The following is a 13,789-nucleotide window of genomic DNA, read 5'->3' as shown; positions in this document are numbered from 1 at the left end:
TATTGCTAGTGGCTTTTAGCTGAGGTTCCTGTGATAATCAGGAGAAGAAAGCAAAGCAGAAATATTTTAAAAACTTGCAGTTTTGCCAGAGCAGTGCAAATAAACCTTGGGCTGAGGGACATCTCAAATAGTAGCCAGTCTTCCTGGGACCTGGTTGTTAAAGACAATAGAACCACTAAATAGGTGCTAGGTACTTTGAACACAAACAGTAGAAATGGTGACTTGAGGACATCTCAAGAATTGGCAAGAGGACACCCATCCCAGGTTCAAGGGTATAAAAGTAATAATTACTCTGAGAAAAGACGACAGGGGCACACTGCTTTCCCAGGGTGGCTATGAAGTTGTCTCACTGTGCTCAGTCACCCAGACCCTTAGAGGCTGCTGCATCAATGGTCCCAGGAGGACTGGCTACTATTTGAGATGGTGGCAGACCTTGACATCAACCATGTGGTCCTGGTTCTGCAGCAATGCAGGGTGCTGGAGTAAGGGGGTCATGAAGGCTTCCACTGATATTTCTAAGGAAGGCCTGGGAGGACGGGAAAAGTGTAGCAGAGTTGAAATCTCTGCAGGCAGGTCCTGAGAGTGTGATTGTGAGGATGTGAGAATGAATCCAAGGCTACCATGTAGAGAACCCTGAGATTAAGGGGTACCAGTAGTGTGGAACAAAGCTGCAGGATTCAAACAGGAATGAGCCAAGCAAGAGACCATGTGGGCTCCAGCCAACAAGGTCATAGGGGAGGAGCTACACAAGCCCTTTGGAGAGAACAACACATTGCTATGTGCCCTAGATGCTGGTCATGGGGTACAGGACTCAGCTGAATTTTGGTCTTGCTTTGGTCCCATCCCTTCTTTCTATGCCCTTATTTCTCCCTTGTCAATGGCAATGTTTCCTCTGTTCCATTAAATGTTGGATATATGTGACTTGCTTTTGATCTTTACAGGGGAAAATATCCATGAGTTTGTTTTGAGTCTTTGAGGAGACTTTGGACTTGGAATTTTGGGTAATGATGGAACTGTTAACATACTATATATTTTGTCGTGAGATGGGCATGAGTTTTTAGGGCCAACGTGGAATGTTATGGTTTAGATATGAGATGTCTCCCAAAAGCTCATGTTTGAGATGATGCAAGAATGTTCTTTGTAGTGTTTGCTGATTTTCAATGTGCATATATTCCCAGCTCAGCTGATTTCAGGCTACCCAGGCAACACTTCTGAATGTGGATTTGAAAAAAAGATGCACCCAAAGTCAGTCTGAGTTGTACCACACATCTATGCCTCCAACACTTGTATACTTAACCAGTGCCTTCCTGGGATATGTTATTGGAGGTTGAAGGAGCATTTATCTTTGATATACACTATCAGTTTGCTGTTCAGAATAATTTTACTGATCTTTACTTCTGCCATAGAATATGAGGCTAACACCAACCCTAATATATGCTAACTTATCCTCACTAACTTTCCAAGAACCACTTTTACTTATATTAAAAGTGGTATTTGTCATGTTTTGTGGACATTTGTTTGATTATTCATGAAGCTGAATGTTCTTGCATATGTATATTGATCTTGTTACTCTTTCATGATTTTCCTATTCATAACCTTTACTTTTCCACCGGGATGCATGAACATTTCTTATAGATATGAAAGATTTTTTAAATAGTGAACTTTGAGTCTTCTCATAAATATTTTAGCATTTTTCTGATTTTATCATATAAATAATGACTTTTTTATGCTTTTTTGACTTTCTTCAAAAGTTTTAGGTTTTTTTTATAGCCAAATATTATCTACTATCATTTATGTCAAACTTCTAAAGGTCTTTCTGCCTTCATATTATGATCACCAAGTCCTTTTTGTGTTTTTTAAAAATTCTAATTTTTATTTTTAATTCTTTAATTCATAATTTTTTTCATGGGAGTGAAAGTCTGGTCATCAAATTTAATTTCTTCCCCAAAGGCATAGCAATTGATTTAACATCATATCTTGAACAATAAATCCTATTTATACTTTTACATGATTGATTCTCATATATAATTTTTAATTGAGAAAACTTTTTTATTGGTTGCTCAAAACATTACAATGATCTTGACATATCATATTTCATACGTTTGATGTGGGTTATGAATTCTTATTTTTACCACGTGTACAGATTGCAGGATCACATTGGTTATACATCCACGTTTATAATACTGCCATACTAGTGTCTGTTGTATTCTGCTGCCTTTCCTATCCCCTTCCTATCCCCCCTCCCCTCCCCTCCCATCTTCTCTCTCTACCACATCTACTGTAATTCATTTCTCTCTCTCTTTTTTTTTTTTCCCTAATCATCTACCCCTTATGCTTTAACTTGTAGTCACTTTAAAAAGCAACATTTGAAGGGAAAACTAACATCATTAATCTTTTTTAGTATGTTTTAGTGGTTTTAGAATATTTTAATGCACATAACTTTAGAATAATTTTGTCATATCACATAAAATGATCACACTTGATTTTTCTTGACAACAATGTAGCAATGAAACAATGCATGTATTTTTAGATTAAGGAAAATTTAAATTAGGAGGAATTAGAACATAAATCATTGAGTTTTGTTATTGAAAAACATGATTAAATCTTTTGTGTGATGGATATAAATTTGCTTTTCAATTAATTCACTTGTTGATTGATATCCTTCAGTAGATTTTTATGGTTTTGTCTTTATGTGCATTTCACATTTTAAGGCTTTTGTCTTTTAAAAATTTTCTCACCGATTGTAGATGTAATATTTGTCAGTTGTGTTTTCTAACTAGTAATTTAATTTGAACTCTCTTCTTGCTAGTAGTTCAAAATGTTTATATGTATTTTATTTTGATTAACATATCTTAATTGTCCATTTTAATGGAGTTCATTGTGATATTTAAACGTATGCATACATTGTGCACTAATCATCAAATCTAGTCGTCTCCCTACTCCATTTCCAATTTTCAAGTAATCACTATTCTACATTAAGGTAGAATCTTTTTTTTTTTTTAATTTCCACGTATGAGAGAGAACTGTGGTACTTGTCTTTCTGTGTCTGATTTAACTGAGTTTTGTTTCACCCTTGTTTCCATCTTAGGAATTTTGCTTTCAGTCACAGCCACGCACTCAAACGAGCTTGGACAAACAAGTATTGACTTGAGTAATAAGGGGCTAAATGAATGGTTGAGTAATAAGCATGTAGTAAACTGGTTTTCACTCTCTAAAGTGGTATAAATGGGATGAGTTTGTGTTACAATCACTGTTTGCTCTATTGCAGGCATCAAGCACACTTGAACTGAATCCATGGCCAGTGCAAATAACGTGACTGAGTTGATTATCACAGGCCTTTTCCGGGACCCAGAGGTGCAGAGAGTGTGCTTTGTGTTGTTTCTCCCCATGTACCTGGCCACTGTGGTGGGCAATGGCCTCATTGTTGTGACGGTCAGTGTCAGTAAGAGTCTGCGCTCCCCCATGTACTTCTTCCTTAGCTACCTCTCCCTGGTGGAGATCTGTTACTCCTCTACTGTGGTCCCTAAATTCATCACTGACTTACTTGCCAAGGTTAAAACCATCTCCCTGAAGGGCTGCCTGGTCCAGATCTTCTTCTTCCATTTCTTTGGGGTCACTGAGACCCTACTGCTTGCTGTGATGGCCTATGACCGCTACGTGGCCATCTGCAAACCCCTTTACTACACAGCAATCATGAGCCATCCTGTGTGCCACCGTCTGGTGGTTGGTTCCTGGCTGGGGGGCTTTTTTCACTCCATTATTCAGATTTTTATCACCATCCCATTGCCCTTCTGTGGTCCCAATGTGATTGACCATTATTTCTGTGACCTTCATCCTTTATTTAAGATCGCCTGTGCAGACACATTTGTGGTTGGCATTATTATGTTCGTCAACAGTGGATTGTTCTCTGTATTCTCCTTCCTCTTCTTGGTGTCCTCCTACATCGTCATCCTATTCAACCTGAAGAACCACTCTGCAGAGGGGAGGCGCAAAGCCCTGTCCACCTGCGCCTCTCACATCACGGTGGTCATCTTGTTTTTTGGACCTGCCATCTTCCTCTACTTGAGGCCCGCCTCAACCTACACTGAGGACAAACTGGTGGCCTTGTTCTACACGGTCATCACCCCCATGCTGAACCCCATCATATATACACTCAGAAATGCAGAGGTGAAAAATGCCATTAGGAAGTTGTGGGGCAAAAAAGTGAACTCGAGGATAGGATAAAAATGAAAACATGAAACAGGGTGAGTAAAAGTGCAATCTGATTTCAGTCAACCGTGAAGGACCAGAGCAAAAGTTCACCTGTTCCTCATTTTGTTGTATTTCTAATGAGTTACATTAGCTCCATGATATCATTTCAAACCCTGTCATAGCTATCTGTATATGGTACTGTGTTCACATTGGGATGCTTTCCGTGTCTTCTCCAATAGTCAGCACTTCAAAGTGTTTAGAATTTAGGAATGGATCATGTGAAATGGAACTTTACCGAGTCACCTCTCAGCAGTGTCACCCTGGCTGTCTTCATTTCACCTCTGAGGTTAACATGTAGTGGTAGGGGGAAGTATCACGGCACTTGGAGACCAAAGTCCATGTTTTGGCCGGTTCTCCTTATCGGTGTTATCTTGGAGGAGTCCCAGGAAGCCATGTTGATTTGACTTGTTATCTGTGTTTATCTCCATGCTACATGAAATTGAGCAGCCATGACAGAGGCTGCATAGTCTGCAAAGCACAAAATATTTATTATCTAACTTTACAGAAAAAAGCCACAGAATCATGTTTTGTTTTCTAAATTAAAACTTTGCAGATCAATGGTTTGATGTTTTCCTAATTCTATAACTGCAGCACATGGATTGGTGCCTCCTCGGCTCTCTATGTTGTCATCCTAGGATGCAAGATGCGAATGGCAGCTGCTTCAGGCTTCATATCTTCTTCATAGGAAGAGTGGGAAAGGCCCATTCCTTATTTGAGAAATAATTCTGAGAAATGTTTCAGCAAAATTTGAGGGTTTTTTTTTTTTTTTTTTTTTTTTTTTAGCAGAAAGAGGTCATGAGGTCACCCTACATGCAAAGGAGGCTGGGAAAGAGAGCATTGGGAAATGATGTTGGGATTACGTGATGGGCTTAGATGAGGCAGAGTTTCTGCCCTGACTGGGCACATTGCTATTAGAACAACCTCAGGGTCTGCCTTGAAGGAGGGAGTGCTGTCCATAGGAGGTTTGGTAAGATGGTTTCTTGGAGATTGGTGCACCTGGGCATAGCAAAGTAGTTAAAGATTTGACTGTGTCACCAGATTGACTGAATAAAATCCAAATCTACCACTGAATGACTGGATAACGTGAGATAGGCAACGAAATTTTCCATGATTCTGTAACCTTGTCTTGGAAATTCAGGGCAAAGAGCAGGATGGTTGTCCTAATGTCATAGTTTTCCTAAGAGCAGACCCAGTTTTCATCTCCCTCTGATGGATAGAAGGCAGAGCTGGGGTGTGAATGCCTGGGAATTTCGAATGAGGGACAGACTACCCTTGGAGTCCTTGAAGGCAGAGAATGGATCCTATTTGCATATGTATTCCCGTACCTAAGGTCTGGGGCCAATTCACTGCAATTTCATTCCTCACATTGCAATTTGCTAGCGTAGGTGAATTACCACATGAGTAATGTCCTGAACTTTTGATCTATCAAAACATGATTCCATCAACCCTTTATAAATTTGTAGTTCTTATGTCTTGTTGATGTCTATAATGAGCAATGTATTTGTGGGGCAGATTTTGTGTAGTTTGAAACTTTTTGTGTATCTTTGAAATTCTTGGAAACAGTGAATGTAAAAGGATTAAATATATGGTGTTTTGTCTCTTTTGATGAGTTTTATTATCAGTCAACTGCCGTGCTATTTCTCTTCATTCTTGGTTTTATTTTCTCAAGCAAAGAATAATATAGTTCCAAGTATAGAAGAGGAACATCCATCCCACCTGGGCATGATTTCTTAAGTGTTAACCAAACTTACCTGGGTCAGATTGAGTTTCAGCCTCACTTCTTCACCCCTTCTTGTGTCTGTGCCCTTTTCCATGTGACTTTGCAGTTGGCACGATGACTGACAGATGACAGACACTCAATTGCGGCTGAATGAGTAGAGTCAAGATTGTGTCAACATTTGTCTTCATCATTTGGAAGGGCTTAAGTCAGATGTGTGGTCCCTTGGAATGAAAGGATTTTATTATTGAGATATAACCAAGACATAGACATAGAAGAGGTATTTACACATTATCTCGCAGTAAAACAATACCAACTTTCCAAACTGTGTGGGTATGCCTGGAAGCCATATTTGGATTTGTTAATATTGTAATTGATATGCCTTATATTTGCATAATACCTTGTTATTATTATTCCAAAGCCATTTCACATCTTTTACTTCACTGGAGTCTCATGGAAATCCTGTGAAGTCAATGAAATATGAATTCATTATTCCTAATATATAGTTTTAGAGTCCAAATGTTGTTTAGGTTAGGTTTTTGCCTGCGAAGATCAGGATCTGAAAAAAAAAGACAGAAGTAAAAAAAAAAAAAAAAAGATTCAGAGTAGAAACATTCTCTTTATCATGTTTCTCCATCCTTAATAACTTCCATTCCAGTGTTTACCTTATGGCCCCAGAGAGTTGTTGGAACTCCATTCTCAATGCCAAGTTCCTGTCATCCTTATAAAAGAAGTGACCAAATCAGTACATGTCCCCTCAAAGTTATAAAGAAGCCTGGGTAATATAATTTTTATTTTTTCCAGGTGGGCATGTGCTCCAATAATAATTAGACCTACCCTCTTAAATACTGCTCATTTCATATCCATCCCTTTGACTGTATATCTTTATTCGTTAAGAATGAATGACAATGAAAATATGGAAAAATACTAATATTTGTGGAATTTGGATTAAAGGAAAATAGGCATTCTTTCTACTTTTCAACATTTCTGTAAGTCAAATTATTTTACAATACAAGTTTTAAATATTTTGCAAATTAAGGGGAAAACATTGTACAATTTGCATTCTTTGATTTTTTTTGTGAAGACAGGTGTTCTAATGTTTTGTTTTTAGCCTTATTTACAAAATTTTTAGAAATTAAAATTTTAGAAGCTTACAGTTTTATAAATTATAATTCTATATTCTACTGATTTATCCCATTAGTTTTGTATTTACAATATCTTATTGTAAATTCATATGTTGCCTTAAAACTACTTAAAATTTAAATTTAATTAGTGCCCAGGTAATATATTCATAAGGTTTGAAGAATAAACAAAATGAACAGGTACACAAGTGAAAAGTTTCTTTCCATTCTTTTCTCCATTTTTCCTTTCCTTTTCCTACTTTACTTAGTTTCTTATATTTTTTCAGAGTTTCTTTAAGCAAATGCATGTATATAGGTGGTTTCTTATTTATATCCACCTTTATGTAAATAATAAAATGCTATATAAAGAGAGATAAAAATTGTTGACTGATTTAACAATGCATAGTAGAGATTTTTTTTTATATTGATACTAGGAAAACTCTCATTTTTTTCTTAAGTTTCATGGTATTCATTGACTGGGTGTACCATCATTTACTTAAGTAATCTATTGATGTAACAGGTGGTATAACAATGTGCAAAAGTGAAATGACTAGATTATGAGAGTTGTAAACTCATAGTGGATTAATCCATTTTGTGGATAAATAATTTCAATGGACTAATGGGTGGCAACTGTAGCACATATGTTGTAGCTGGAAGAAATAAGTCAATGTGAGCTGAATCATATTTGTCCCTGATTCCTTCTTTTCTCTCTCTCTTTCTCTCTCTCTCTCTCTCTCTCTCTCTCTCTTCCTTCTCCTCCTCCTCCTCCTCCTCCTCCTCCTCCTCCTCCTCCTCCTCCTTCTTCTTCTTCTTCTCCTTCTTCTCCTTCTTCTCCTTCTTCTTCTTCTTCTTCCTGTTTGCCATATGGGGAACAATTTTTCTCTGCCAGGCCCTTCTGCCATGATGATCTGCCTCATCTTGGGTCCAGGGCAATGGAATGAGTCAGCTGATCATGGATAAAACCACTGAAACCATGAGCTCATAATAAATTTTCCTCCTCTAAGTTGTTGTCAGGCACTCTGATCACAGCAGTGGAAAGCTGACTGATACAAACTGAAAAATGTATAAAAAGGAAGGTGAAGTCATTTCAGGTAGAACAAGCAGCATTTTTTTTCAGGGATTAATAATGGCCATCCATGGGTATGATTAGGGGAGACTGCAAGGAAAATGAAGATATCCTGGACCTTACAACTACTACTCACCTACATTCTGAACTAGTGCCTACAGGAGAAAGGGAACGATCTTCAAGGCCTCTAGCACACCCAGGATGCTGCATCACTCTCCCAGGGAGGATGCATGCATTTCACCTGATCCTCAGAAAAGGTTGGTGGATGCAATGCAAACTCAGTGCCACTCCATGGAATTCCAAAATTGGCCAATTCTGTGATACTCTCTAAATTGTTCACAATGATGTGAGAGGGTGAGTTTCATGGAGATCCCGAGAGGTGAAACAACAGCACAGACCCAGACTTTCATATCTCTTCAACAAGAAATACTAACAAGCATTAAAAAGAAATAAATGTGCCATGGCCAGTAAAAATAAGGGACATGGTTCTAGAATGAAAACACACAGACAGTATAACCCCCACCTTCATGCTCTAATTAGGTCAGTAAATATTGTCTAACATTCTATGATTTCTACTTCCAGATAAGGTAAAAAAATTCCTTTTTATGAATAAATTTGACTTCACTTTCCCCAATTGATAAGTACCACTGATGCCATTTTGATATTGTTTTTGTTTATCAATGTTGGACACCGTGAGATGTCCCAATTCTACCTTGTGAGTCAACATGTCAAAAGAACTCTAGGGACTTTTCTGATGACCATGATCACATGGCTATGGTATTAGATGCCAAGATCCAGCAAGAAGAATTGAAAATTTTAAAGATACTCTTGTCCATATTGGAAGAGAAAAAAATATTTATAATTTCATACCCAAATATGCCCTAATAATTCCTGTGGATGGTCTTCTTTTATGTGAAGTACAAGTTGTTATCATGAAGGATGTTGAACAAAGGGAGAATGAAAGAAAGGAAGGAGATTAAAAAGGGAGGAAACAAGGAAAGGAACAGATTTTAAGCAATGATGTCTTTTTTAATATTTTTATTTTGGAATTGTAGTTGGACACAATGCCTTTGTTTTATTTATTTATTTTTATGTGGTGCTGAGGATCGAACCCAGGGCTTCGCACGTGCTAGGCAAGCGCTCTACTGCTGAGCCACAACCCCAGCCCAAGCAATGAGCTCTTTTTAGCAATACAGGTAGATAGAAGAAATAGCTCTTAAAGTTCTATCACACAGTACAATGGCTTTGGGTGACACAATTAATGAATATTTCATGGATAACAAGTGGAGACAATGACAGCTTACCCAACACAAGAAATGATAATTGTCTGATCTTATCTATATATTTTTACCCTAATTTGAACATTACACATTGTATACATATATTGAAATGTCACACTGTCCCCCACAAATATATAAAATTGCTATTGAAGGAAGAATAAAAGAAGAAAAGGAAGCAAGAAAGTAATTTTAGCCTACAAAACATTCATCAAAATATTATCCTTGCATTTACATTTGATTTGTCCCTCCAATTACCCAAACCATTCTATTATTGGATATCAGAGAATCACCAAGTTCCATGAGGTTCAGCAAGAATATTTGACCTCTGTCCTTGGACCATTATACCAATATACGAGGGAGTCCTAGTTACTAAGGAGAATTGTCCTAGCAATAACATGAAGTTCTTATATTTGTTGTTGCCATTCTTGAAAATCATACAAAACTTAAAATCCATTCCAAGAAAGACAAAAATCATACACATATTATTTATCATGTTCCCATCCCTGAGTTCTCCTTTCTGGCCCACAGCTTCCTCATGGCGACTTTCACCTCTGCGTTTCTGAGTGTGTAGATGATGGGGTTCAGCATGGGGGTGATGACCGTGTAGAACACAGCCACCAGTTTGTCCACAGTGAAGGTGGACGAGGGCCGCATGTAGATGAAGATGGCAGGTCCAAAAAACAAGATGACCACTGTGATGTGAGAGGCACAGGTGGACAGGGCTTTGCACCTCCCCTCTGCAGAGCGGTTCCTCAGGTTGAACAGGATGACAATATAGGAAGTCACCAAGATAACAAGGGAGAAGACGGAGATTAATCCACTGTTGGCCAACACAACAACCCCCTCCACAAAGGTGTCCTTGCAGGCTAGCTTGAATAAAGGCTGCAGGTCACAGAAATAGTGGTCCATCACATTGGGACCACAGAAGGGCAGTGGGATGGTGATGATAACCTGAATTATGGAGTGGATGAAGCCCCCCAGCCAGGAACCAGCCACCAGCATGTGACACAGTTGACGACTAATAATGTTCATGTAATGAAGAGGCTTGCAGATGGCCACGTAGCGGTCATAAGCCATCACCATAAGCAAAAGGATCTCAGTGACCCCAAAAAAGTGGGAAAAGAAGATCTGGGCCAGACAGCCCTTTAGAGAGATGGTTTTGACCTTAACAAGTAAGTCAGTGATGAATTTAGGGACTATCGTAGAGGAGTATGTTATCTCCACCAGGGACAGGTAGCCAAGGAAGAAGTACATGGGGGAATGCAGACTCTTACTGACACTGACTGTCACAACAATGAGGCCATTGCCCACCACAGTGGTCAGGTACACGGGGAGAAACAACACAAAGCACACTCTCTGCACCTCTGGATCCTGGAAAAGGCCAGTGATGATTAACTCAGTCACATTATTTGTACTGGCCATAGATCCAATTCAAGTGTTCTGGACATCAGATAGTGAAAAGCCTGCAATAGAGCAATGATTTTTAGCTCTGATTCAGCTCATTTAAGCACATAAGACAGTGTAAACCAATCTATAATAGACTCATCAGTTCAGTAAGTACTCATTTACCATTAAATGTTAGCAATCTAACACTTTGTATTATTTTAATTTATTTAATTTTACTAATTTTAAGTGGAAGTTCAGAGCTATAGTCATTTTCCCAAGGTTACAGAGAAAAGTGGTGAATTCCGGGGCTCAGAACCAATCTTTCTGACCTTGAGCCCAGACATCTTTCTCATTCACTACAAGATATTCTGAATGTGGGAGCCATTGAAGTAAATAGCCTATATTTCTATTACCTATCTTGCATTTTGATAGCTCTTCCTCTTGGGGAATCCCCCTGATCCACTTCTGGTCCTGTGTTCCTTGTTGCTTTCATGTTTGCTCCAGGGAATGTCTTGATCCATTTTTTGTTGCTATACCTGGATGCCTTAGACTGGGAACATCATAAAAATTAGAGGTTAATTAGTGCACAATTCTGTAGGCTGTGAAGTCCAAAAGTGTGGCCTGGGTCTCTACACAACACTTTGTGGTGGCCTTCTCTGTGAGTCATAGCATGGTAGAGAGCATCACATGGTGAGCACAGCAAGCATGCCAAAGACTTCCTTTTATAATTCTTCCTCAATTGTCTATTAATCCATTAACCCATGAATGGATTAAACCATTTATGAGCAATAATAATAATAATAATAAATAATGAGTAAAATAATGAGAAACTTCAAATGGAATCACTGATTAGAAAGCACAACTGAAAAATATTGCATGTATAACAGTAAGAAACTTTTTATAAATATAAAGCATTAGAAATGTAAAATACTCAGAGAGAAAAATCCTAAAACTCTAGTGAAGAACATAAAATAATGTTATATTAATGCAAGAGAAGACACATGTCATCACAAAATAATTTATGAAATCATGTTTTTAAATAGTAAAAGACAAGATAAGAAATTGCTTCAATTCTCTGTAAATTTCAATTCTTCTTTAATTAATCCCAAAATATGCATTCTCAACTATAATCCAATGAAATTTCTTTCTATAATTAAACAAAATTATGCTAAAGTTCATCTACAAGGAAAAATAACAGCTATAATCATACTAAAAAATTAATGAAGTGTTTGTCCTTCAGATATTGTTGGTTTTTTTGTTTTATTTTGTTTTGTTTTAGTGGCTGTATTTAAAAAAGTTTAATAATGGATGAGAAAGAAATATAATTCTCAAAAACTGACATGATGAAACATTTGCCATAGCCAAGTAGATTTAAGAAAGAATGCTCAAAAGATAATAGAGGAACAATTGGTACAACCTTTAGGGGAAATGTATATTTGATGACCAACTATATACTACCATAAAAATAAATTCCAAATTAAACATTTAAGAATGAGAATTTAAATTATTAAAGAATAACAAGTAGAATTGGTGAATGTGATCATAATTTGATGGTAGAAATGCCTTTAGAACTTGGACATAAATGCTAGATTTTGACTACACACACACACACACACACACACAACTTTTAAACAACAAAAATTTATGCATAAAAAGGTCATTATACAAATGATCCAATGGGAAAAATACTCAATGTATATGAAAATACTCAGTAGTTCCAACATATAAAAATTTTCTAAATCTATAAGAAATAGATGCGCATGCACAATTTACAATAGCAAAGTTATGGGATTAGTTCAGATGTCCATCAACAGATGAATGGATAAAGAATGTATCATATATACACCTCCATCTCAGTTGCCATGAACAAAGCAACTTGTCTTCACCTAAGTTGTTCTTGTTAAGTATTTTGGTCATGGCTACAAAAAGCTAACAAGGATATATCATCATATACCTTTCATAGCAATTAACAAATTGTTTTGTAATTGTAGCTTCTGCTCTATATCACTTACCAAGAAATACAGTATTCTTGCACTCAAAAATATGTCTGATAGTTTCTTAAATCTATTATTTACATTTTTGGTAGATAGTAATAGCTGGTATCTCAATAATACTTACCATATTCCACACAATTTACAAGTACTCTATAGACATTTATTCATTCATTTTTTCACAAGAAATCTGTGAAGTAGTCTACTTATTATTACCCCTTTTTTACACATAGGAAAACAGACAAACCAAGAAGTAAAGTAAGTTGCCAAAGACTTCATAGTATTGGAGCCAGGATTGGAAAGCAGGCAGCCCAACCACAGGTCCCGTGCTTTTTCACAATACCATGTTCCATTAGCAAGGACACAGTATGTACAGAATGCATGGCACAAAGCAAAAGGGGCCAGCATAGAAAAGTGCAAATCAGTATTTGATAATAGACTGTATATCCACTGAATGGTAGGTCTTTGGATCAATGCATAATACATTGTGAAAATTAAATACAACCTTTATTAGCAATCAAAGGTACATTCATTCATTTGACCCATACAAACACATACCCTCTTATCTGAGTTTGAACTTGATCTGTTTTTGACTCAGTGGAGAAATTAAGGAAAATATACTAAAAAAAATCAATCTCAGAAATCACTCAGAGATAAGAAGATAATTATGGAGCATCTCATTTTTCCAGACTTTATCTCCAACAAAGAAACAACTGATGACCCTTTTCCTCGAAACTTATCCTTCCTTTCCTATCATCTGTCTTTTCTCTTTCAATTCCCCTTTCTGCTACCTGTAACCACCATATCTCCATTTACCTATCGAGAAATACCTACCCAACCCCCCCAGCCAATACTGCCTCACCTAGAAGTTCAGAAAGTAAAGGTGGCCAGGGTCAAGCAACTGACTGGTCTTTGAACCAGAGCTAAATGATACACAAAAATATATAAAAAACAGCTTGACTTGCAAGTGTGACTGA

At 37.3% G+C, this 13,789-nt stretch overlaps 2 protein-coding genes across 2 annotated transcripts; one reads left to right on the top strand and one right to left on the bottom strand.

The window, feature by feature from the left end:
* The first annotated feature begins 3,294 nt into the window (after positions 1–3,294).
* Positions 3,295–4,224, top strand: LOC107158688 (olfactory receptor 4B1-like). The gene has a single exon (XM_015505179.1). The coding sequence runs from the start codon at positions 3,295–3,297 to the stop codon at positions 4,222–4,224; it is 930 nt and encodes a 309-aa protein (XP_015360665.1).
* A 5,700-nt stretch (positions 4,225–9,924) lies between these two features.
* LOC107158680 (olfactory receptor 4B1-like) lies at positions 9,925–10,857 on the bottom strand. Its single transcript, XM_015505167.1, has one exon. It carries the CDS (start codon positions 10,855–10,857, stop codon positions 9,925–9,927), a length of 933 nt encoding a protein of 310 aa, XP_015360653.1.
* Between the last annotated feature and the right edge of the window lie 2,932 nt (positions 10,858–13,789).

This window comes from Marmota marmota, unplaced genomic scaffold, assembly GCF_001458135.2.
Source record: "Marmota marmota marmota unplaced genomic scaffold, marMar, whole genome shotgun sequence".
Classification (NCBI taxonomy): Eukaryota; Metazoa; Chordata; class Mammalia; order Rodentia; family Sciuridae; genus Marmota; species Marmota marmota.
The sequence above is the reverse complement of the archived record's forward strand: the minus strand, read 5'-3'. Positions and strand labels throughout refer to the sequence as shown.

What these genes read in the sequence shown, in the direction of transcription:
- LOC107158688 (XM_015505179.1), top strand. Translation starts at nt 3,295, where the DNA reads ATGGCCAGTGCAAATAACGTGACTGAGTTGATTATCACAGGCCTTTTC.
- LOC107158680 (XM_015505167.1), bottom strand. Translation starts at nt 10,857, where the DNA reads ATGGCCAGTACAAATAATGTGACTGAGTTAATCATCACTGGCCTTTTC.